This window comes from Enoplosus armatus, chromosome 9 (assembly GCF_043641665.1).
Source record: "Enoplosus armatus isolate fEnoArm2 chromosome 9, fEnoArm2.hap1, whole genome shotgun sequence".
NCBI lineage: Eukaryota > Metazoa > Chordata > Actinopteri > Centrarchiformes > Enoplosidae > Enoplosus > Enoplosus armatus.
This window is the reverse complement of record NC_092188.1, coordinates 11,841,670-11,868,113: the sequence shown is the minus strand read 5'-3', so window position 1 is coordinate 11,868,113 and position 26,444 is coordinate 11,841,670. Positions and strand designations below refer to the sequence as shown.

The 26,444-nt window shown below is 40.5% G+C and overlaps 2 protein-coding genes across 4 annotated transcripts in view; one reads left to right on the top strand and one right to left on the bottom strand.

Annotated features, from left to right (window-relative positions):
• Positions 1-26,444, top strand: part of adam22 (ADAM metallopeptidase domain 22) — a 57,383-nt gene that overhangs the window by 14,661 nt on the left and 16,278 nt on the right. For 2 of the 3 annotated variants that reach the window (XM_070912590.1, XM_070912588.1), the window contains exons 4-10: positions 5,038-5,104; positions 8,821-8,903; positions 12,642-12,705; positions 23,687-23,753; positions 23,905-23,981; positions 24,602-24,676; positions 25,500-25,571. In XM_070912590.1, coding sequence (XP_070768691.1) covers positions 5,038-5,104; positions 8,821-8,903; positions 12,642-12,705; positions 23,687-23,753; positions 23,905-23,981; positions 24,602-24,676; positions 25,500-25,571 — 505 coding nt within the window. Of the gene's footprint in view, positions 1-5,037; positions 5,105-8,820; positions 8,904-12,641; positions 12,727-23,686; positions 23,754-23,904; positions 23,982-24,601; positions 24,677-25,499; positions 25,572-26,444 lie in introns of all 3 variants that reach the window. The other variant, XM_070912589.1, reaches the window with a different exon arrangement.
• Positions 19,188-23,021, bottom strand: cldn12 (claudin 12). Its single transcript, XM_070912591.1, has 3 exons — positions 22,907-23,021; positions 21,411-21,663; positions 19,188-21,323 (listed from the first exon to the last, which is right to left on the bottom strand). Exons 2-3 carry the CDS (start codon positions 21,627-21,629, stop codon positions 20,511-20,513), a joined length of 1,032 nt encoding a protein of 343 aa, XP_070768692.1. The 5' UTR covers positions 21,630-21,663; positions 22,907-23,021; the 3' UTR covers positions 19,188-20,510.

Genomic DNA, 26,444 nt, shown 5'->3' with positions numbered 1-26,444 from the left:
GTTTTTTAATTCACATGTGCGTATGTTTGTGTCTTTTTGGGATGCTGGGTATATTAAGAAGAGTCTTTGAAAGTAGCTAGATTGGCCTGCGTGAAAGCAATGAAAAGCCTGCTACCCCATCACTTGTGCCAATCTGCTCACACACACACACACACACACACACACACACAAACATTAGTCCTGCCAATCTGTCCTTTTTGTGCTGTTTTTCATCCGGCGGTGCCAGGCGACACAGATCGTGAGAGGAATTTTTGGCCACACAGAAACTTGTTTTATGTGTGTGTGTGTGTGTGTGTGTGTGTGTGTGTGTGTGTGTGTGTGCATGATTCATCTCAGGAGATTGAACTGGGTTGCCATAGCAGATGTCTTCGGCCAGAGAAAATCACAACAAAATTCTTTTTTTTCAATATGAAGAAATCCTTTTATATATATATATAATTAATCAATTTAAAATCTCTTCCTCCACTTACCATGGCAGCAGCCAAATAGCACAAGATAAGTGCTGAAGAGAAAATGGAAATGCATCCTGACATGCCAACCGCTGCCCATTTACTTGTTATAAGAAGTATAAATTTAACGTGACGATCATGTGAGATCTATTATATAATATTATATAAGACAGTAAGGTCACCCCAAAGAGCTCCCTAGTCAGGCCTCTTATCAAAGTCTTACAATAGGAAATTAAAGACACTGGTTTGCAAATACAGAATAATATGTATGTGAATCCCTTTATTTGGAAAACCTTTCTTTTTTAATTTTAAATTTCTTTTTTATTTGTTGATAGTGCAATACAGAAAGAAAAGTAAAGCAAAACTGCATCGACAATAACAACAACAATGAAGAAAGAGAAGAAGAAAAAAAAAAGGCACAATGTTTGTCTTAGATTATTTTATTGTAGTATGCATGTGTGTAGGTAGGTGTGTCTGTGTGTGTATGGGTTTTCTGTGTAAAAGACATAAAGGGGAGAGAGAGCGAAAGGGGGAGACCAAAAGCAACCAAAGCAAGAAAGAAAGAAAAGAGAAAAAACCCCCAAAAATCCTTTAAAGGAAGGATGAAGTTTGATGTGACGAACTCGGTGCACTCGCTGCTTCTCAGTTTTAACCTCCTCAAGACCCACTTAATAAAGTTGAATAAGTCTTTTCAGAGCAACATTTTCCCAGCTGAAGCAGCGTCGGTGCTCTTATGTTTACGTGTGTGTGTGTGTGTGTGTGTGTGTGTGTGTGGGCTGGCTGACTGACATTAAAGTGTAGAGAAAGCGAGAGAGGGATTTGATTACTATGTAAATGGCTGTTCTTGGTTGGCTATGAAATGTTGTAAGCTTGAAAGTAAGAGCGTCTGCAGATCCACCTCCGAAATCTCCTCCAGGCCTGATTGACAGCTGGATGCCAGCTCTCAAACAGATGTTGCCGCGGCGATGGTGCCAAGAAAACTTCTCTTCCAGTATAGTGGAGGATAAGCAAAGCATTTAAAAAAGCAATGAGCTGAGAGAATGAGAGGAACAGACACTGTATGAGACACAAAATGAGCAGGAGATGTGGGTGCTGTTCGCTTCGTGTTTCAGCCACACATCTGGTCAGCACGGACACCTTTAGGTGCCAGATACTACGCAAATATGTCCGACATGAGGTAGACCACTTATGCTGCCATACATCTGTTAATTTAAGCTCTTGAATGTTGTGATGATGTGATAATTTATTACATTTATGAACATAATTGCGTCTATTTCTGTTTTGCCTCATCCATTTTTTTCTGTTTATTCTTGTTAATGAAGTCCTCAGCTTCGTTTTACAAACCGCCTTCCTCTGATCATCATTTATGCTGAAAGTTTGCAGCATTTATGTCCACAGAGAGACAGATCACATGCCAACAGCGCGAGAGTAAGTCTGTGTTTCTATTTCTGTAATTTTTTTGTGTTTGTTTCCAAATCAGAGTGAAGCTACAAAGAGGTCGCTCACAGTTATACATTTATACATAAGTGTGTGTGCATGTTAACAGGAAGACGGGGGACTGTATGCGTATGGGGAGATCCCTCTACATTTGTGTGTGTGTGTGTGTGTGTGTGTGTCAGTGTGGGGGATGGGGTCGAGGCTGAGTTTGCGTCTTTGTCTGTCAAATAAATTATTTAAATCCCCCAACAATTAAACCTGAAATCTGTTATCAGCGTCCTCCATTAGAGGCCCGTGTGTCTGCCTTGCTGCCTCAGTATGCTCCTTGCTTGTTCCCCCCCGTCTGGGCTCAGCGTGAGGCCGGATAAAGATCACAAGCTCTGAATCTTAAACACACATCCCAGCAGAACAAAGGCGAACAGCGCGCGGCTGTGACCCAGAGACTCGCACACACACCGAACGTCTTCATCACAGGAGCGTATGAATATTTTGATGGTGGCTCTTTTTCGATGCAAAATGTTGATAAAACATCTCAAGAGTCACGACATGTTTAATTTGCACAATGTTGTTGCGAGTCTGAGGTGATGTGTGTGTGTGTGTGTGTGTGTGTGTGTGTGTGTGTGTGTGATGTGTGACCTGAGGTTGGAGGGTGTGAAGTGTGAACAAATGGGGGTTGTCTATTTTACACATAGTGTAGATGTCACAGGGTTTTTTCAGGAAAGAGCTTCATGGCAATGCATGATGGGGCATTTGTTAGGGCCCTGAGCTCTGCATTCACACCTTGTGCCTCCCTCTCTTTAACTTTCACTGTCTCTTTCCTTTCCTGTCTCATTATTCGCCCCTTGACGGCCATTCTCTCCCTCTTTCCATTTTACCTCACTCTCTCTCCTCTTTCCCTGCATATTTTTTATTGCTGTAGCAAAATGCCCATTAGTCATCTCAGAAAGCAGCCTCCTTCCCCTGTGTGTGTGTGTGTGTGTGTGTGTGTGTGTGTGTGTGTGTGCTCCCTGATGTCAGAGGTTTTGTTTGAATAATATATGATATGTCATCTATGGAAAACTTTTACTCCCTAAAAAAAAGCTCAGTTGATATTTGTGAGTGATGTGTCGCTCAAAAGCAAAACCATTTCCTACCATCGGCCTTATTATGACTCATTAAGGTGCCTGAACAGTCTGTCGTTTTGTCAAAGACAGCACCGTTTTTGAAATGGTGGATATAAGAAATGTATCTGTTAACACCTCGAGCTGGTCCATGACAAAATAGACTTATAAATTGGACATATATCTTTAAGCAGCATTATCAACATTTTATAAAAATCAACATTTTGGGAAATACCCCTATTGGCTTTCTTACCGAGAGTTTGATGAGAAAATCGATACCACTATTGTGTCTGTAAACTAACTATGAAGCTACAGCAGGCAGGTGATTAGCTTAGCTTAGTATAAAGACTGGAAACGGGGGAAAACGGCTAGCCTGGCTCCGTCCAAAGGTAACAAGATCTGCTGACCAGCATCTCTAAAGCTCACTAATTAACATGTTATTTCTCAATAATATAATCTATACAAAAACCAAAGTATAAAAATGGCATATTGTGGTTTTACAGCGACTTATTTGCTATTTCAGGACATTCTCATAAAATGAATGAGAACTCTAATGTTAAAACACTAAACACAGCTATTTTCTTTCCTTTTGAATTATTTATTATTAGCTTCATGCATTTTTTCTTATGAATGAAGTGTTTATGATAACTTTCTAATATTTCTCTCCAGTTTTATTTATTTTAATATACCTTAATTAATGCAGTGACATGATCTGTATTGTTATATTTAGTGTCCAATGTATACATTTGCATTGTTTGGTAAAAGCAATGCAAATCCTCTCACACTTTCACCCTCATTTTCCATCCGTCACAAACTGTTCGTCACACTGAAAAAGAGGTTCATTTGTTTGGTGAATGAACAAGATGAAAATTGATCCCACCTACTTGTCTCTTGTAGATGTCTGGATGTTGACAGGAAGTTAGAGTTGATTGATGGCTCTCTGGTTCAGTGCGACGAGTGGCGTGCTCACATACCGTTATGTTACTGTTTCGGTTGCACATTTTTGTGTCAGTTCCTGTTCTCTGACTGATAAACACAGCAGCAGTCTTATCATTGATTTTGTTTTTTTTTAGAAAGTATTTCAAGGCTCCTGATTCAGCAAAAGTAAACTCAGTTTAATCTGATAAGAATCACTTTGATTGAACTGTTTGATTTATACACTGCTCTCTTCTGGTTCAGGGTTGGCTTAGATTTCTTCTTAGCATTTGCATTGTGTGTGTGTGTGTGTGTTTTGTGTATACATGCCTCAGATTACTGTTTGCTCTGGCACCACTCACTCAATGTATATATAGAGAAATAAAAGGCTACACTGCCTTGTGTTATTATGTATGTGTGAATGTGTGCCTGTGTGTGTGTGTGCGTCCATGGTCAGGTCACCTTTTTGTGAGATAAGAGGCTGAAACTTTTAACTCTATTATATTTTGAAATAGACTGAAGAAGGGACAAATCCCCATTCATATGCCGCATTCCTCTGTGTGTGCGTGTGTGTGTGTGTGTGTGTGTGTGTGTGTGTGCGTGTGTGTGTGGCTTTGTGTGCACTATAGCTCATACATCTCTGTCTCAGATTGGGCCTGCAGTGTGTATCTCCATTGGGATTCTTGGGTCCAGCTCTGCTGAGAAAGCACACACAGACTGATTTCCTCTTATTTATGCCACTCTTTCTCTTCCTTGCTCTCTCAATTTATTTCCTGCCTCCTTCCCATTCTGCCTGTGTCACTTCTTTTACTCCTTACTGACCTTCACTTGTCCTTCCTTTCTCGAATAGACACACACACACACACACACACACACACACACACACACACACCAGACATTTGCTAGAAGGCTGGATTTGTATAATTGTGTTTGTGAGAGTTTGTGTGCTGGAAATAGCCTCGTCCCCGTACGCTGGTCATAATTAGCCGGCCTGATGCTCTGAAGCTCTGTGCTGCCAAGACTGAATACAATCTTCATATAAAATGCAAGCACACTTGTATAACTGAGTGACACTTGAATGAAAATCACAAATTTTCTAACTTTAATTCTCTTTTGTCTTTCTTCTCTGTTCCTAGTGATCTGCTGTCTTCGGGGTACATGGAGAGGCATTTGTCTGAAAAAGGGAGGACTGTCGTCACCAATGTAAGATTCTGCAAATCATCTCTCCTCATGCTCACTCACACGTTCACGATTAGACTATTTGCAGTTAGAATGGAAGCTGCAGTGTTTTTATGGCGTTGTGGTCTTGACATTAAGACCCCATTTACCCTTGGTATTACCATGCAGTCTGTATCTGGTTATGAGGATAGGGTTAAAAGCATCTTAACACAGTCATGCAGAATGTATTGCATTCAAAATGCTATTGGATCCGCCAAAACACATCTGGAGGTGGTTTGAATTGTGACCAGATCTCAGCCAGGTTCAAATACAATCTGAACAGTTAGAACACCTTCTTAAAGCTTCTATTTTAATCAAGCCCAATTTTATATTGAGATTCAATCACAATGTGGGCAGAGTTGAGAAAACAAGAACCTTTATTAACACCAGGTTTAAATGTAAAGGTCTGTCATTATCGAGATAACGTATCACATGTTAGTACCAGGTGTGTGACACAGCATGGTTCAGTTAATCAAGGTTAGAGGAGAAGAGATGTTGTGATGGTGTTTGTTTACCTGACTGATTCCAAAAAAACAGCTGAATCGAATTCACTGAAGATTTGTTCTCAGCTGCGTGTTGTACAGCTGCAATTTCCTGTAGACCCTACAGGTTCTTCACCCTCCCCAAGCCTTTTATTGGTTGATCAATGTGCTACTTTGCACACACAGAGGAATCACATCCCATCCAGCCGCCCAGTCTTTGCTCAGCTTTGATTTCAGAGGACCAAAGTGGTACTGAAGCTGTGGCCTAAACCTTCAACTAACATGAAATTAAGATTGCTGTGATAATCCTCTGAAATCTGGACTTCAGTCACGGGACACCCACTGAGGCGTTGTGTTACATCACATAAGTGGTGGGGATTATAATGGTCAGGATTTACTCAGCTAAGCAGGAGATTAGTGAGATATTAGACACTTAACAGAGTATGATCCAAATTATTACACCACATAATGTGTGATATAGTCACTTAGTAATTATGGAACTTATTATAAAGCGATCTTTCTGAGAATTAATTCACCTTGTAGATGAATATCCAGAATGTACTCAAATTCTATTATCCTACTTTCCTTTAAATAGTGGAAAGAATAAGAGGCACTTTGCCTCTTTATTAATGGCTGCTGTTCAGGAAGGTTAATATGAGACAAGCTCCTGTTTGTTACTCTGCTCACAGAGGTCAAAATGTCCGTCGTAACACAGCTGCTGCTGTCATAGGTCTGCCTCAGAATCCCCTCTGTTCATGTAGTACATAGGTAATAGAGGTAGCATCTACTGCTAAATGTGGTAGCAGTTCTAACTCTCTGTCCACAGTTAAAGTTTATTGCAATGAATGCAGGAAAAATCTCAAATCCTCGTTTAGCACAAAAACACATTCCACTGTTCAACTAAAGCTAATATGATGCTACAGCTGTCTATAATGGAGCATTTCAGTAATTATTGTAAAATCGATCAAATGTTTTTATTGTTACGTTAGAAGTATAAGGAATGCATTTGATTTGGCAAAAAGCTTTCTGAAATGTTTTAACAATTCCTCCAATTTAGCTTTGTTAGATTTATGTAGCATCATTTTGGCTTTTTGGTGCTGAATATTGTGAAAACTTTCCTACGTCAATTGCATTGATTTGTAGATGGAAAGCTGGAGCTGTGAGAAATGAATGTGCTTCATCACATTGATGCAATGATTTTGTTTATTATTTGTTTATTTGCAATGCACATTAATCAGCACCAGCATTTTAATGTCAATGTAATCCAGTGTTCCCATAAAGCACATATACACACTTTCTGTCTCAGGTATAGTCAAATATGATACATATTTGTGTAATTTCCTTATTCCCAAACTTTCACTGACATTCAGAGGGCAGAGTGTCCTACTTGTTTACCAACTGTCTGACCCTTTTCATTGTGCATTGTGATGTCCAGATTAGATGATTAATTACACTTATATGGGTCTAAGGAGATTACAGATCAGACCAATTTAGCAACACACACACACACACACACAGACACACACACACTTTTTGAGGATGTACCCACAGCGCTGGGTTTTGGGTGTTTCTTGCTTTGATGAGAAGTGGAGCAGAAGGTTCAGGGCGACAGGGGGAGGAGAGACGCTGGGATAGTAGAGCACAGCACCACTTATAAATAGCCCTCTCTGTCTCTTCATTTCACGCTCGCTCTACGTCTCTTTACCCGACCTCTCTCTCTCTTCATCTGTGGCTCCGTTTAGGTTAATCTACCTGACTTGTACAACTGTCAGTATAATGCGCTGCTGTTAGCTGTGCTTTAGTCTTATTTGTCTCATTTGTCAGTTCTGGCCATCATGGATGTGATATCGGGGATAGAGAGTTAGAGATGGTCAGTGTTAGTATGATACATGCCTCTAGCCTCGAGCTCATAGCTTGTTTCCTTCGTCCTATAAGAATCTGATTCAGAAGTAGTAGCCAAGAGTGACTGAGAGAGAGAGAGAGTGAGAGCAGAGAACTGTAAAACCCAACAACAACAAATCAAACTCAGCGTGATTGACACAATTTAACTCCTATAAGTCAATGATAACCATTTAGTTATTGTCTGCACGGTAAATATACTGTAAAGCCACGGGGGTCGTTACCTTAGCTTAGCATGAACAGCTGTCCAAAAGTAACAAAAATCCACCTACTAGCACCTTTAAAGCTCACTAATTATCACATTATATCTCCTTTGTTTAATCCATAAAAAAACAATGTGTAAAAACAACAGTCAACAGAGTAACTTACTGGAGTCTCCGCTGGTTGTCTAACAACCTCTTGGTGATGACAAGACTCCAAACAAGATGCTATGTAATAATTAGAGAGCTTTAGAGAAGAGATGGTGGACAGATTTTGTTACCACTGGACAGAGCTAAGCCATCTGTTTCCAGACTTTATGCTGAGCTAAGCTAACCATAATCAGGGGCCGAACTCAATGATGTTCTTGTGGCTGAATGGGAGCAAATTCCTGCAGCCAGGTTCCAAAATCTTGTGGAAAACCTTCATCACAATGCCTATAGTTCAGGTTTTCACATACTTTTGGCCATGTAGTTTAACAACAACAACAAACGCATGCATGCATCCTCACACAAACCCATAAAACAGGCGTGGATTGGGATGACGTCCACAGAGAGAGCTGGAGGTAGAAGCAGTATGTTGCTGTGCACAGCATCAGACTGGAGAGCAGGAATTGATCCTCTGATAAAAGCTGCGCTTCCTCAGGGAGGCCGGCTTCCTGCCTAATGGCTGTTAGGCAGCGAGAAATGGACCAGGAAGAGATGGCCTACAGAGCACTTAGACACTTAGACATCATACACGTCTATAGAAAATAAATGTGTGTTTACGCTCGCAGAGAGGGGAAGAAACGCACACCACACAGGCATATAGACAGATGGAGATAGAGAGTATGAGTGGTTGATGGCGAGTCGTGACAGAGATGGAAAAAACTTTACGAGTCACCAATGCTGTAGCCTCCTGTTGTGGGCAAAAGTTGGGATGGATGGAGTCACAGAGAAGCTAACACACAGATGGTAGGACGTGAATGGGTTAAGTCAAAGTGCAAAGTACCACACAAACACATAAACATACAGTACATGTACATGCACGTATCTACACCAGATGACACTTGTTTGAGTGTGTGAGACATTTTAGGACCACGTGTATGATCTTAATGTGTGGGTGTTTGTGTTTTGCTCACAGGGAGGAGAGCACTGCTACTATCAGGGGAAGGTCAGAGACATTCCTCACTCCTTTGTGGCTCTCTCGACCTGTCACGGATTGCAGTAAGTACAAATATTATGTGTGTGTGCGTGTGTGTGAGACTTTATATATGTGTGCATGTGGTGTGTTTCTCAGCCAACTATGCTGCCTCTGTGTGTGTTCAGGTCCTGGGCCTTGCTCCCATTTATCCATTAGGTCAATGTAATTAGTTTTAGCCAGCCCTTCTCTGTCTCTCTGCATTTTTCGTTACACAGGTTATCATTCACGCAGACAGGTGCTGCTCAGACGTCTTGTCTTCTTCTCTTCTCCTCTCTTCCTGGCGTCGGTATTTTTAGAGTTTGTGCTCTAAAGCGGCGCTCTGTTGAAGAGAGACGGCTCAGAAACAAGGCCTGCTGGGAGGAATGCATGTACACTGTATATGCGTGTTATGAGTTAGTATATGTGTGTGCATATACTGAATATATGAAGAGAAGAGAAGTGAGAGAGTGGCCATCCTGCAGGGCAAATATGCATTATGCGGTACTGAAGTGTGCAGACAATACTACACTTGCATAAAAAGGCACCTGTGAGTAATGAGACATAACACATGTGCATGTATTACAGTTTTTCACAGTTTCTTACACACATTTCCTGACAAGAAACAGTATTTTCCCCAAACTGTGAACATAAGACGAAAAAGCCCACACTGCTTTTAACACACGGTATATTTTGCACTTGCAGTTTTTTTACATTAATTATTTAAGCGTCTTAAAAAGTAGTTGCAAAAAAATAAAGATCAGTCTATCCTGTAAACAAGTAAACGACAGCAGAAGATAGAAGAAGCTGCTTGCCGGTCTGATCTGCTGCTCATTCATAAACAGTAACTTATTCATGGTGTGATTCATCGTGCTTGTCAGTGTTTGGACCTCGAGAATTGTGTGTGTTAATTAATGTTGAGTTGTAATGACTGGACATTTCAATATTGAATAACATGGATTTCTCTAAGAAAGCAGAGAGGTGTGTGGTGGGTAAAACAGCTTTGTAATAGGTTTGATTGCAAATTTAAGGTTTGAGGTGTGACGATGGACAGATCTAAGCTAGGTTTTTCGCTATGTTATTATTATTCACTCTTGATGCATTACGCCTTATCAAAGCTCGATTCAGTCCAATATATCTTCCTTCAACATAGTAAGTAATCAGTGCGAAGAAGTAAATTCAGCTAATTAATGCAATCAGATACTTGCTGAATAAGCTAAACTAAGCGCAGGGCTTTTAGTAATGTTTGCATATTTTATGTGATTGTGGCAACACGTTGGGAAATTTGTCAGCACAGCAAATTATGTAACGGCACACAAAATAATGAAAAGCAGGTCATGAATTAATCAAACACAAACAAGGTAAATGTGTTGCACATGCAGTACAGTCTCATATGTAGGACAGAACAGGATATAATGTGACAAGATTAAAAGAAGTGTTTTCTGCAGACTATTATTCTGTTAGGTGGGAATACTTATTAGTACAAATATTAGTGTAGCATGTTGTAATTCTGCTGGTATGTTTATTTTCATTATTTGTTGCAGTAGTATTAGAAGTTGTAGTAGTAATATTATTAATAGAAGTAGTATTTCTTTGATTGAAATGTCAAGTTTGGGGGGTCTCATTCCTGATTTATGATACTGCGGACAGAGACACGCAAGCTTACATTATAAAGGAGACAGAGACACACCCATTGTATGCCCTGCACACACTAATTTGTGTGTGTGTGTGTGTGTGTCTGTGTGTGTGTGAGACAGTGCGAGGGAGGGAGTTAAGGGAGTGCATAGTGGTGTCGGGGGGTTAGACATTAGAGGCAGAGTATTTCCCTTATGCTGAGTCAGGTATTTACCATAATATACATCCTGCTCTCTCGTCGTTCTCTCTCTTTCTCTTATATACACACACACACACACACACACACACACACAGAAACTTTACGCTGCAATGCAATAGGGTGTTAACTGTATACAGAGTGATAGTGCTCTCAGCTGCATCCATCACATGAGATTCAGACAGTTAACCATTGACTGAAATGGAAATCCTCATACTGATTAGGAGATTATCAGCGTGAACAATTTGCCTTCTCATTTCCCAGAAACACACAAGTTAAAATCTGCTTTCAATTCAGAACAACAATGGCCTTCATTTGGGACACGTTGGATGTTGCCACCAGTGCAAACATTATGTGGTGTAGCTTTAAAGCCCCTCAAAACTAAAACTAAAATTTCTCTATAACATTAAAAGAGTTAGGGTCATGACTTAATGAACAGCAATCAAAGGTAGAATTAGGAAAAAATCATCCTTTAATGTCTAGAGAAATATTGCTAAATCCTGATTGGTGCACAGTAGTACATGACATCACTTTGTTTTCCAACTGAGCCCTGCCTACTTCAAACCAGTGAGAAGGGTGCAGACTTAAACACAAATACACACATTTCTCATGTGAGATAACCAAAAAGTAGTTCTAACTACGGTAGAAAGTATGTTCATGTAGGATCCCATCGCTCATAGTAAGAAGCTGATTGAGAAAATAGGTTTCCAGCGTCTTTAAAGTTTAGAAAACAGTGGAAGAACTGTGAATTTTCCCTGGTTGTTTCATAGCAGAATGACCAGTGGTTTAGGTTGCCAAAAAATATATAAAAAATGTAACTGCAGTAAGGGTTACATAGTGATATAACAAAATACACTTTCTTTTTTAAAAGTGTTTTATTTACAGTTTTCAATTTCACAATGACAAAATATGTTGAAAGAACATACAACACAATACAGGGAAAATAAAACACTAAGTAGAACACAAACAGAACAAAAAGGTTGAAAGCAATACACACTTTGACCTGTGTTTTCTTTCTCTTTTTGTATGTGTGTGTAATCTGCTCTAAGTGCAATGTTGGACCTAGACAAAGAATGTGTTGAAGGTGATTTCTGTGTGTTGAAGGCCAGAAAGAAAAGGCAGAGACAGTTGCAAGAGAAAGACAGATGCGTGTGTGTGTGTGTTACCCTCCTGACTTCACAGTTTGACCTGACCAATCTCCTAAAAGCTTCAGATAAAGTTAATGAAAGGATGATGTCCGTTTTTTTGTGCACATGCGCACTCGCAGGCGGGCAGAGACAAGGAGGCCTTCACCCAGCTGCTAAATGAGAAATTGATCTCTGACTTTTTAAAATGATTGCTTGGTCAAAATGATGTGTGTGTGTGTCGTGACTTCTTTCTCTCATACCTTTATGTGATGAATGTATTTGGAGTTTTTAAGTGCACAGTGAGTGAAAGTGCACGTGAAGTCTTTCAGTAAATGTTAGAGAGGATCATCAAGATTTGCACTGATCTTCTGCTAAAATGCACCCCTTTCAAAGATCGCTTAGTCATTGTTACGTGTGGTCAACCAGTTCAAACTCTTAGTCATTGTTGCAGAGATAAAATCCTCAGGTGACCTTTAAGTTATGCTGCGTGGGGGGAATCTCTCCGATGATTGGATGACCTTTTGTTTCACATTATCCTCCACCCCTCACCTGTACATATGCCAAATACAGCAGTCAAGGCAGCAGAGGATTTTGTCCAAAACTGCACCTTGTAGGAGTGCATTACAGTTATTATTCTGACAAATGCTCTAATAATACAATAAACCCCCTTAGGCAAGCACTGAAATAGCTAATCTATCTCACTGATAGCTGAGGAGGAGTTGAATTCAGATGCATCATTCCATTTAGTGATGAATAAAACAACAGTGACTGTCGTTCATATGTGCTCTCCTCTCTCCCCTCCCCGCCTCTCTCTCTCTCTTCTTCAGTGGGATGTTTTTCGATGGCAATCACACCTACATGATTGAACCTGGAGGACAGGGCAGCAGCAATGTAAGTACTCTACACAAAAATGTATGTGCTTTGTAGGAGCTGGCGATGGCTCCTCTCAGGGGTTTTTATCAATTTTCTCTACTTCCATCTTCTCACGTCCAGCTGCCTCTCAGCCCTGTTGACTTTTCTGTGGTCAGATAATCTGTTGTAGCAGCGGCTCTCAACCCCCACACCCTCATCAGATGAGCTCAAGTAGCTCTTTGTCATCTTCCGTATGTGTTCTTTAAAAATGATTTTAAACTGGATGTTATTTAACACTATTGATGATATAAAAGTAAAGCCACAACTGTTTTGCCAGGATTTGATGCTTTTCATTGCTACATTGTACAGTAAACTGAATATCTTTGAGGTTGTTAAAACAACTGTTAAAACAAGCAATTTGAATACATCTCTTGGGATGTTTGAAATTATGTTATTATTCTATTTTTCACAGTCTTAATAAAATAAAAATAATCAGCAGATTACATCTATACCTATATAAAAGTGGATATTGTTACATTATTTCTTCATACAACATAAAGTTATCCCTGGGCATCCTGAAGGCCTAACGGTTATAACCGCAATGTCCATGGTTCTCATCCATCTGAGAACCTTTCCTGTCTACCTCAGTACTGTCCTGTCTAAGGTGAAATGCATCAAAAATAGTCTTAAAGAAAAGACATATATAGTTATCCCTGAATTGTCGATGTTTAAGCTTGGTTAGGCTGGTTTTTCAGTAGGTGCAGCTATCGCTTTCCCCCTTTCCACTCGCTTAAGCTGACAGTACACTCAGCCTCTCAAAGCGCCTCCCTCCACACCTCTCTGATGTCGAATTAGGGGGGAGCTGAAACTGATCATTTCTGTAACTTTCCGAAACCAACAATCAGACATTCGCACCCACTTCATGTCGTGATTGGTCAGCTGTGGGAAAGTAAGCAGGGTTTGAACTTCTCTCTCAAGCTCTCTTTTTTCATTCGTTACAGAGACGTTTTTCATGTTTACAACTGAGTGCAACACTATGAACACCTTCCAGGACTGACCGTCTGAAAATGTGCACCATTGTCACTGTATTTAAATGATATTGTGTCTCCCCCCTCTCTATGAAGGCCGGCTTTTCACTCTGCCTTCGAGTGTGGCCATTCGGAACAATTATAAACACTTTTCACTGCTACAGGACTGACTGTGCAGCAGATGAAAATAGTTTTCCTGGTATTACAGGATTCATTACAGGGGTCAGTTATTGTCCTGAGAAGAGGTTGAGACAAAGCCAGAATCAGTTACAGATCACACACCAGCTGTTGCCACTAATGAACCCTGAGTACGGCGCACAGGTCTCAGGACAGAGAGATTTGCTGGGTTACAAAGCCTGCAGACAGCAGAAAAGCCCTCAGCCAATTAGATAATAACAATTACAGGCATTATGGTCGGAACGAAAAGACAGATCTGAGATTGTCTAAAGGCGCCTTGTGCAAGAGAGTGAAGGAATAAGTCGCTGATACCGTGTGTGTGTGTCCTTTCTGCTCTAATTAAAACGTCCAGAAGAAGTGTGTGTCTGGTGTTAATCAGTAAGGGACGAAAGGAGACAAGATTAGAGAGGTCAGGGATTTGTGTCTGTGTTTGTGTCCATATATGTGTGTGTGTGTTCTTGTGTGTTGGTAGTGGTGGCCTGGCACACAGAGCTACTTAACATTCATTCCCATATGACAGCTTTAGTGCCAACAGTGTTGAAAGAGAGGAAATAAAGAGGATGGACAGTAACATAGGGCTGAAAAGAGAAGGAGGCAGGTTCACAGAGGGAGGCAAGGCTGAGCAAAACACACAAATTTGTTGGTAATTTAAATGTAATTAGATTGCTTGTCATTGTATCTTCTGCAGAGAAACTGTAAACTAAGAGGAACTAATTTGTTTGGAATGGCAGTTGCTATATCTCACTATGTTTATTTCAAATATGTCACGGCTCTCTCTCTTCACTTCCACTTCTTCTATTCTCCCTCCTGTTCTGGCCTCTCTTCTTCATCTCCCCTCTTCCTCCATCACTCTTCTCCACCGTCTTCTGGAGAGACTGAATTATTCAAGCGATGAGAGAGAGAGAGAGAGATCTTAACTCAGAATACTGCTGCAGCACTCGTCTTCAGAGATACAGTATCTTGGCAGCCTTTTTTTGGTCATTCGCACAGACACAGTGACGTAAAATGCACATAAAAATTGGAGGAGATTCTCTACGAGTTTAGTTTTTGCGTGTCCGGCCAAACACTGCTGCATATCAAATGTGAAAAATACAGCAAGACATCTTGTGGTAGCATATAAACAAAGCCAAAAGAAAATACATACATCATAAACAGATTTAGTTCCTAATTTTCAAGTAACTGGCTAACTTAAATGTTTCATGCGTGAACAGCCAACTCAGTTTTTTTTAAGTTTAAAAAAATATATTTTCAGTTTTTATGTTACAGTAAATAAAGACAATAGAAACAAATGGAACTCATTTTTCAATATCATTGAGATGGCACATTGTTGTGTTGGAAAGTAACTGCTAAATGCTACTTACACATTAATGCATACAAGTATACAGTTGTATAGCACTCATGGCCCATTTTTCTGATCTGTGCTTCTTAGATACTGTAAATTATATAAAACATATTGTCTATACCGTCTATACAGGTAGCTCCGTTGCAGTGTTGGTTTTGGCTTGTTAGGTGGAGGAATCCTGTCTGCATGACAATGCTGGGGACAGTGCTGCCCTCGAGCCCCGCGGTGGCTGTCAGTTTCTCAGCACTGAGCTCTGGATGTCTGCTCCCTGCGGGTGATGGTCCACCCTGACTGTCTCTCCCCTGCTGCATCTCTGGATTCCTCTTTGTGTATCTCTTTCTCCATTTCACTCTCAGTCTATACATCGTTCTCTCTTTGACAGTCTGCTTGGTCTGCAAGTCGTCCTCGCATTTTTGTCACACAGACACACAGATGTCTGCTGCAAAAACCTAAGTGCTCTCCATGTATCCTGTTATGTATCACACACACACACACACACACAAAGACAAAACTGTGCTTTTGAGTCTTTCTTGTTACAACCTGAAACAGCCACATATCACTTTTTATCACTTAGTCACAGTATTATATGCAGAGGATTTGTGTCCTGTGATGCACCACTAATTCTGACTGTTATGATCTAGTTGAAGTGAAAACATGGCGGGATGGGGGGAGTGTTGAGATAGAGAGTCTGCATGGTTCCTGTCGGCCATATGGTAAATCCATCTGCCCTTCTTCCGTCAAGGCAGAAAAAGTTATGCAGGACATTAGCTAAGTGCGTCCTGAACAAGCTGCTCTTGTCACCTTCTGCAGCTGAACTGGTTTCAAAGTGTCTTATCGTGTTATGTAAATGGGCTTGTGAACAACGAGACTACAGTTGAGAGCAATACAGAACCCCAAAATTAAAGTTCACAAGCTAAGAACGTGATGTACCCGGGCGCTGCGTGGCTGATGAATCTTGAGTGTGTAAGTGTCAGTGTGTGTGTGCAGACAACTTGGGAGTGAGAATGTGTGATGCTGACTTGCATATGCAGAAAACACCATATGTTTAGCCCTCTTGTTTTTCTGGACACCTTTCTAACCCCACCTGCACCTCAGGGCCTCTGCGGCTGCATCCCGACACCTCTTTCTATTGGCTTTCAGTGATACAGTGAGGAATAGTGCTGTGTTTTGTTGATGGTGCAGTGGCCATGAGTTCAGTGTTGCAGCACATTTCAACTGTGAAGGCCAAAAAAACAGACAAAGTGGTTGACAGAGTGGATTGACAGAAAATGAATCACCAATTTTGATAAGAGATTGATTACATAAGTAATTTATCAAGCAACAAGATGTATCCGTCATTCTAATCAGGATTTTAGCATGTTTAGCAAGTGTGTTCACACTGGCAAAGTGACAAAATGAAGTATACTCCAAACAGACAGTTTGTATACTAAATACGATTTTTGACTATGCTGTAGATGGACGCTAATCTCCCACAATGCAATGCACAAACGAAATGGAGGAGCTTCTCACAGCTGGAAATATGTAAAATAAAAACTAAACCACTACAAATGACATTCTCTGATTCCGGCTTCTCAGATGTGAGGATTTGCGGATTTTCTCTGTTTTAAATCATTTAAATTGAATATCTCTCGGTTTTAGACTGTTAGCATTTGTGTAAAATATTCCCAAACCTCACATTTTGTAATGTTCATAACTGGTCCGTGTTTTTGCTGCTGCAGCTGTCAGATCCTGAGTGGCGATCTGACCTGCAGTTACAAGATGAGGAGAGGTTGGGAGGATAACTGAGGAAGAGGGGGTGGGGAGTTTAAGGGTGAAGGAAGGGGTTGTATGGATGGGGGTAGTGGCAGGTTGTAGGGGTGGGGGGTGTTTGCATTAGGTGCCAAGAGGAGGATTTCTTAAAAACTAGCACAAGCTGGAAATGAATCTCGGTGTGAGGTGGAGCTGATGGGATTAAGTAAAGGGGGGTCTCCCTGTGGCCTCAAGCCAACCTCATGTTACTAAACCTGGACTGGTTCATTTACACATGCAGAAAGAGAGAGAGAGAGAGCGAGAATGAAACGTATGTGACCCCTCCCTGCTTTATATTCATGAGCCTGCAGTCTGTGTCTGAGGTACCATCTCCCTGGGCAACCCAGGCTCCGCCCCCGCCTCTTTGTAGCACAACATATGAAAGCCATCTGTGTTTAGACCTTAAATCTCCATCGCTGCACACTCCCTGCAGAGTCTATATGCTGTGTGTGCGTATTCATTGGCTGGGAGCGATGATTTGGGGAACAAAGAACACGCTGGTCAAGAAAATGCTTTATTACAACAGTTAATTCAGGAGCAACCTAAATCCCATAATGATGGACTGTGCTGTGTGTATGTGCAACGAATAATACCAAAGCAGCTATGTCATACACTCCTTTTAATTATGGTCTTAACAATCATGAGCCACTAAACTCTCAGTCAACATGAAAGTGTCACATCAAAGAAGGAGTTGGCTCCAATTATGACTGCTGCAATTTAGGCTGGTGGCTATTAATTCAGATGCTCAGTCCACTAGGACTACATCAAAGATAAGACAAAACACTGGAGTGCTAAAAGATTCATTTTAATAGAGTGCTCACTGTTCTTAATTGGCTCTGGTTTCCCCCTAGAGCCTACGATGTGATGACTTAAATATTTACCAACGGAGCATATCATAGTTCAGGGCAAATGTCGATGAGTTTATGTTCTCTTAGTTGTTCTGTTCAGCACATTTCAACCATGATGGCTAAAAATAATGTTGCTCCCAAGCCAAACAAAGACAAAGCAGTACTGTTTTGTCGCATAAATGATTAGTCAAGTCTAGCTCCGTTCTCCTTTCTAGTTCCAGATTCTCAAATATAATGTTTGGGGCTCATTATAAATTGAATATATTTGGTTTTTGGATTGTTAGTGGGACAAAATAAACTTTTTGAAGACTCCACCTTGGGATCTCAGCGCAGTTGTTATTGTTTGTTTTTAATATTCATATGCACCCCAGGCTACCTAGAAAGCAGTATCTATACTAAGTAGATTATCCTGGTGGCCATTTATGACATTTTCTAGCATTTTATAGAATAAACAATTAATGGATTAATCAAAAAAAAAGATCAACAGAGGAATCGATAATGAAATGAATCATTAGTTGTGCATTTATCCACTTAGATCTCTAGATTTTTGCACTACATTTGGTAGTTTAGTCTTTGTTAATGTGAAAATATGATGATTGTTTAGATTAGTGTAACTCCTGGAGACGGGGAGGTTGTAGGTGCCACTGTTAGAGAACATATCAAATACAGACTCTGAACGAGGTCAACAGCTTGACTACTTGGCTCACGAGTCAAGGCTAACAGCTGAACAAACGTAACTCCCATCATACAAAGAATGTAATTTATTATAAAGTGAGAATGAAGCTGCTGACTGTTGTGTGTCATTATGGAAACATATTGTAGCTGCATGCTGTATAACAGGATGCTGCATATACAGGGAGTACACGAACACCTGTACAACATAAAACAACCTTCATGAATATTTTACTGAGTCACCTAAAGGCACAGTCCATGGTGGTGCAGACTGGCATATGAGCAAATTTAATATCCCTCAATGAATCAAGTTGTCATGAAGGGATTACAGAAGGAAGTGTAACATTTTATGATCCATTTCTGGGAAACCAGAACCTCACAAGCCATTGATTTCCTCAAACAATTTATCAGTCAAACTGTAAATGTGGAGACGTAACCAGCTGAAACCATCGCTGGAGCAGATATGAGCTGCCTCTATTTCCCAGTTTGTAATTCAGTCTGCCTAAAATGTTGCTCAGTTTCATCTCTGTGTTTTGCTAGGTGGGTGAGGATGGACTCACATGATTTCTTTAAGTATAAATTAGATTGTGTGTCTATTTTTGTTGCAATTACACATTAGATATTTTAAAGCAGTTAGTAAATTGGTTTTATTATTACCCCAGAACATAAACAGGAACGCAGATACATTGTGACTTATGTTTTAATAAAAACAAATAAAGATGACAGTGTAGAAAAACAATGACCTCAACATTGTAGAATAACATGATGAACACATCAGACTTGAAGAAGTGTTGATCAGCGCTCATTAAGTAAAACATACAAAAGGCAAGATTTAAACTCTAAGTTCAATTTGGCTTAAATCACAAGTATTACCACCACTGTACAACATTATGACATTACACTTCCAGCTAAGTTGGCAGACATGTTGAGTACAGGTGGACAGCACTCTCATTCCATGTCTTGGTGTTTTTAAGTTCATAATTATGTATAATAATGTAATTCCACACAGTAATCAAAATCTGCATTTGTAAATTTAACACAGCTAACACATTTCTTAGTGCTATCTTTTGTGACATAAACACTCAGGAAAAGTATGTTACAATAAATGATTAAAAAATATGTTAGAAAATACTCAACAAAGTGAACAAAGGCAATGTAAACTGGCACAGTATTCACATATTTAGTGCATTAAAAATGTTAACAGCTGCTCTTCACAGGGCACTGTGACATTACAACAATATAATAACAATTCATGATACACAACAGGCACGAAAGATACAAACAAGTTAGTTAATAGTTGTCCATTCAGAACTACAGAATTTAAAGTGGATGACGGTCAGTGTTATGTTCAGTAGTGGTCACAGACGACCTCTATACTGTGAGCTTTACATAAGCAGAAGTGACAAGTTATTTGAGTATGAATGCAATGTGTCCAACATTAAAACAAATGTAACAGAAAAATATAATTTTGCTGACTAGCTGTCACTAGCTTTTTGGCAGCCAGCACAACGTCTTCTTTAATCTAAAGTGTCAAGAGTGGGAAGTTATATTAAGCCACAAATGCTAGTAACTATTTGCTTGTAGCTTGTAAGTTGATCCATTGGCCACTTAAGCAAGTTAGGAGCTATTGTTTAGTGGTCCTACTCTGCTGGTAGTGAAAAAAGCTAGTTGGTTGAGGCGTCCTTGAGTATTTGTGGCTGCAAATAACTTTATTTTCTTCCCTTTCTACAATACTAAGCTGAATACAGTGTTGTTTGCACCAATGCTTTAGTGATCTTCATTTTAAAGAAAATCTCATCCTTCATATAGTAGTTTTGACTGGGTGCCATCTTCTATAATCAGCAATTTACAGACCTGGACTGACTGAAACTGTCACTCTCAGGGCTGTAAATAACTCTCATAGTATTAACATTTTATCTATCAGTGGTGAACTTCATGGAGGTTCATGGAGAAACCTTCAGTGTTCTGATGTTATCAGCCTCTATTCTCTTATTGTCCCTGTGTCAACACGGGAATGTCGATCTCTATGGCAGACATCCGTGAGCGGGACGAGTAGCGGTGGCCTGCGTAGCCGGATGCGTAAGCCTGAGAAGGAGCATAGCTCTGCGAGGGTGCATAACTCTGTGATGGAGCGTAGCTGTAGGCCTGAGTCCCTCCCACCTCTGAACCATACCCATCTGGAGCAGAGATCTGAGACATGTACACCTGTGGTGGTACAGGGGCGACCACACTTTGCGCGTAGCCCTGTGAAGGCACATACGGCTGGGTGTCAATCACTGTGGGAGGATAGGCCTGTGGTGGGAAGGGCTGAGGACCATAAACTGGCGAAGGAGGATACCCGTTGGCAGTGAGAGGCTGAGTGGACAGAGAGGTAGACATGGAGGGCAGGGGCAACCAGAAGGGTGAAGGCAACTTTTTACACATACAGTACCACATAAACATCAGCAGGGAAGCTAGCATTAGTCCTCCAGAGCAGCCTATAGATACATACACAGCAAAGCCATCAGAGAAAATGTTGTCATATCTGATATTCATTTCCTTGGTGCGGAACAGGAACCACAGGGAGGGTGCGATGGCGATAGCTCCGCCCAGGAACAAGAACATCCCAGCCACCAAGTGACAGCCTGCAGTGTTGACCAGGAATCTGATGGTCTTAATGTCCGGTTCAGGCTTGTCTGAGCAGCAGCAGGTCTTACACATTCCTGCCATGCAAAGCAGTAAGGCTAGAGAGCCGAACAGCAGGCCTGTAGGCAGACAAAACTGCAGGAGCCGCAGATCCAGCTGGTCCACTTTAGAGTACCACTGGAAACATGAGGAAACATGATTTTGGTTAGGACAATAAAAGAAATACAGCAAAAACAGAGAAAAGGAGATTTCTCAAAGTAATACCTCTGAATCATAGTAGTAACATCCTGAATAGCCATCCTGTTTCACACATTTAGCCCACAGCCCATCATACACGCTGATATTCTTGGCATTACGATTGAAGGTGATGAGTTTCGTTACACGCCACTGTGGAATTAACGCTGCCACAGCAATCCCTCCCACAGACACAAAGGCAATGATGAAGGCAAAAGCGTTGGTGGCGTGGATGTCCCGGCACGACATGGTGGGTGCTGACAGGAGGCCACGAGGAGAGTTCCTGTTTGAACAAATGAAGAGAGGAAGTCAGAGAGGCAGAAGTGGCTGGTCAGTGCAGTGGAGAAGTGATGGGGTCATAACATAACTATAGTAATAACAGAACTCCTGATCATAGGACAGAAACATGGTTATACAAGTTTCTCCAAATGGCCCCGTTACTATTGATGTAAGCTAACTGTGCCACAGACTGACCTAGCTGTGGGCAACCCCCCAGTATTTCTATTCACCACAGCGTAGTTGACCCAATATCTGCTGTCCCCGAGAAACAATGCTCTCATTTCATTAGCAAACAAAGTGGGAATGACTTGGGGGCTGAGCTTGCAGGGCAAGAATGTCTATACTGCAGTGCAATACATAGACTGTACAGCTAAACAATGAGCAATTGAATTAAGATGCTTGAGGTTTCTTTATGTGACAGCATCCAAACGTGACTGACCATCACTGAGTGGAAACTTAATCTTGAGAAACTCCTATAAGCTAAAACTATCTCAGGCCTTCAGCGTATAAAAAACTTTTTCTTCCTTCTCTCTCTACTTTTTTTTTTTATATAGGCTTTTATTTATGCTTGTCCCACCTTTAATTTACCCAGTTGCAACGTTAATATGTCTTATCCGTTGTTTATTTCATTCCTTACTCACATTTATTTAGTTTCGTATTTCATTCCGTTTTGTTTTATTTATTTATTGTAGTCCCGGAATGTTTTCATCATGGTAATAAGTGACTAAAGTACATCAGCAGAGGTCAATAATGACTGTATCATCCCAATAAAGCTGTCTGAATGACTACAACCGTGGCCTTATAATTATACAGATACCCGATACTGTACTCAAATCCAATTTTAAGATCAACTCTACACCATAACCGAGTAATAACAGGTATCTACGGAGCAATTATTACATTCAACAGCTTGCCAAATAACGTCAGCCAACTGTCTGAGATGTTCCACAAGCTAGCTGGCTAACTTTCAATAACGTTAGGTTAGCTATTTTAGACCGTTGGTTTAACTGGATACCATATATAATCTAATTAATAGTTGCACATATCACCAACTTTGTTCGCAAAATATATTGCCAAAATATGAAAAAAATAACAAGAAATGTGTGGTAAGAATGGGCTGAATAACCATCATTTATAACGTTAGCTCGTTAACCTACATTAGCTAATTAGCTAGTTAGCGTTACGGCAACCTGTTGCGTCCCGAATTCCTCAAACACGGAAACTACATTAAACTTAGACCACCATACCTTATATTTCCAGCGGTTCAATCGTGTTTAGTTCGAAGGCGGTGGCATTTCAGCCTGGTCCTCCTTTACACACTTGGACCCAAATCAGACCAGAGCCTTTTTACCGAAGTACAGTAGAGGGGAGCGTAAACAGGATATGGCCTCAAAATAGAGACGGTGTTTCCGCCCTCAGTGTTGTCTCCCAGGTGATTCACGCCTGCGCAGGCGATATTCTTGATCAAATGGCGTTTTTCCTGAAATGATTCCCTATACACAGAAACAGACACAGAGCATTGAGGATGATAAAATTAGACACAGAGGAAATTAAAAGTAGATAGAATAATGAGGTGAGCAAAAATAGCAAGAGAATAAATAAAAGATATCCAATTGTTCAAAATAGATTCAAAATATTAAAATAGATCTCTGAACCGTAAATTGCGAAACATACATTGTATATATACATTGACATTCAGGAACAGAAGGAGCAAAGTAGGTAGATAGTAAGGTGGAAGAGGTCAACCAATATTCTGTCCAAACCCTCTTTAACGTTCATTTTCAAAGCAACACATATGATATTACGTGTTTCTGTCCAAGTATTTGTCTGATGATTCTCTCAGGTGCTCTTTGTCATCTCCTTTGACAGATGTAAATATAGCGTAGAAGAGCAGATATTTGTGTAGGTCATAAATACAGACTAGATTTTCAGACACTTTACCTCAGGTGAGCTTGAACACAGTTGTTTGACTCTGATGTGAATATCAGACACTTCTGTGATAGAATTCCTCTTTTTGTGTCTTTCAGGGAGATGTCCGCATTCACATGATCTATAAATCTGCAGGGAAAGAGGGATTTACTGATCTCCTCAATGGTAAGATGATGACTAAAGGAATTTAATGTATTGATTAATATTTGTAGAAGGTAATGAAATAAATGTATTCATGTTACTCGTAAAAGGTGTGTCTGACTGTTTTGGATTGGTACTTTACATGAATATTGATTACAATTAATTTGTTTCCTAGGTGATCTTCCAGAGCCGCCTTTTCCCAGCCCTCCATTTCCCGGCTCAGGAGTTGTTCACAGGAGAAAAAAGAGACAGGTACAACTCCTCTGCAGGCATATTTGTTGGAAAATCATAATCATTAGCCGAGGGATGCTGATGGACTCATGTTGGCTTCACTTTATGATGTCCACATAAGTATATTTGTTGTGTGAGTGCAAGATAGAGAGCTAATGTTTGTCCAAACCTGATTATGTTGTTTCCTGCTTGTACGTTTTATATGAACTCACAAAGCTGAAGAGAGAGCACCGTTTCCTCACTTTCCTCCCACACAACAGCTCTCCATCCATCTTTCTTCTTCTTCTTCTTTTTCATGAAATATTTACCCTGTGAGTAGAGGCTGCTTCCAGCCTCGTCTTTTCTCAGACACAGTCAGATGTCTGCAGCTGTCTGTCTCTCAGCCCTCAGAGCTGCTTCTCATCTTTATTTGGAATTTGGAAAACAGAAAAACCTGGTTCAGCTTTGCAAAGTTCATCCGTATTGATTTGTCGTTTCTTTTCTTTTCTTGGTGACGCATGAGACATGAGATGATCTTTGTGTTTACTGTGTGTGCTGTTCTGAAATTGTCCTTGATGTTGAAGTCTCAAACTAGAAAAAATAAGGGTGTCTGTTTGTCTGTTTTTATGGTAAAATTTTCAAACTTTGTTGTTTCTTCTCAGGCTCCACATGCGTCACGAAGTGTAGAGGATGAGACCAAATACATTGAGTTGATGGTGATAAATGACCATCTAATGGTAAGCTTTTTACTGCGTAGATATGGTATGGATGTACAATCATGATAGACGGTATACTGTAAAATATGAGTTGGCTGGAGAGATTCATAGAAAAAGACATAGAACACTGTATCCCTCATAATAGCACATTTTTGTTATGTAAATTGAATTTATTTTTTTAATGTGTGGAACTGTACATCCTGGTTGTTGTTGCTGTCTAGTGTCTTGTAAGCTAATATGGACTGGGTCCCATTTGGCACAGGGCACTCAAAGAGATCAATTACTTATATTAGACATCTACATTTAAAGTACAAGGCTGGAATTACTAAGTGTTTTTTCAGATCTCATGAAAAGACCAAAACTCTCTCAATACTTTCCAAATTAACTTATCCTGTCCGTGGCCACAAGCCCATTCGTTCCTACTGATGATGCAAATCATTAAATACATGTCACAATACAGAGGAATAAGCTATATCAGGCGTTGGCTACATAGGCAATACTTGATAGTAAAATCTAATTATTTTTGTTTTTGGTCTTTTCATGGGATGTATTGTAAAAAACTATATAGAATATCACCAGACTTTTATCCTTTAAATTGCTCAGAGCTTAGTACAGGATGTGAGCTTGCACTCTTGATGCACTCCAAATATGAACTTCATTGTACATAAAACAGACAGCTGAAGACTGAAATTGTTTTATACACAATAAAGGTGATATTTGGAGCGAGCCAAATGTGCAACACGGGCTCCTTTTATACTTTTAAATGGCTTAAAATGAATTTGTAAATCCCACTTTTTGTTTCCTTTCCATCCCTCTGTGTCTCTCTCTCTGTCTCTCTCTTCAGTATAAGAAGCATCGGCTTTCCGTTGGGCACACGAATAACTATGCTAAGTCAGTGGTCAATATGGCTGACATGGTAAGAATTGTATTGATCCTCTTCTTGGAAAGCTTGCCACAAGCACTCCCAGGTATTGGAGCTGAGCGCATATTGCACTGATTTCTCTTTTAACCAACCTCACTCTCTACATTTAAAACCTCTCCTGGCCCATAATATGCTGCAAGCAGCCATTAACCAGCCAGTCATGAGTTTTCAGGTCTCAGACGACTGAAACAGCAGCGGTATCCCAACAGTACTGAGGCAGATATTTCTGTGTTTCATTATTTGTAGCCACATCTGTGTGCTGTGCTACTGAAATCTGACCTGCTACAGGGTCACGTCTGTAAGCTGATAGGCTGGTGAAGCTGTAGAAAGGTCGCGCTTTTTGTCGTGCCCTTGTAGAGGATCATATGAAGCAGACTCTATTTGGGAAGTACACATTGATTTCCACGTATGAGTATAGTTGCCTTTTTCCCCAGTGTATGCCATGCTGCCACGGCACTGAGGCCACATTCACAGTGGCAGCAGATATGGTTTCTGGAAATACCTTCAGAACGGTAATAAGTGTAGTTAACTGACCTTCTGGGTTTTCCAAAGATCAGCGGTTATTTATTTTTCTGAAAATGTAATGCTTAGCTCTGTGACTGTACAGAGGCACAAACAACAGCTAGTGTGTAATATCCCCCCCAGGGATCAATAAAGTATTTCTGATTCTGATTTCTGATTCTGATAGGACGGCTCTTAATGTGCACAAAAGGTGGAGTGGATAGGGCGAGATGGTGAGGTTGTATGCGCACGCACATATCACTGACCACTTCCTCTCTGCTCTGTCAGCTTTGTTTTGAGACTATTGGCATTCAGCTTAAACAAAGAGGCTTTGCTCTTGTCCTCTTCTCCGGTGTTTGTCTGGCC

Bases quoted from the DNA above. Each gene is read 5' to 3' on its own strand.
- cldn12 (XM_070912591.1), bottom strand. From the start codon at position 21,629: ATGTCGTGCCGGGACATCCACGCCACCAACGCTTTTGCCTTCATCATT. The intron at 21,324-21,410 runs GTATTACTTTGA...TCATGTTTCCAG, and splicing joins GTTACTACTATGATTCAGAG to TGGTACTCTAAAGTGGACCA.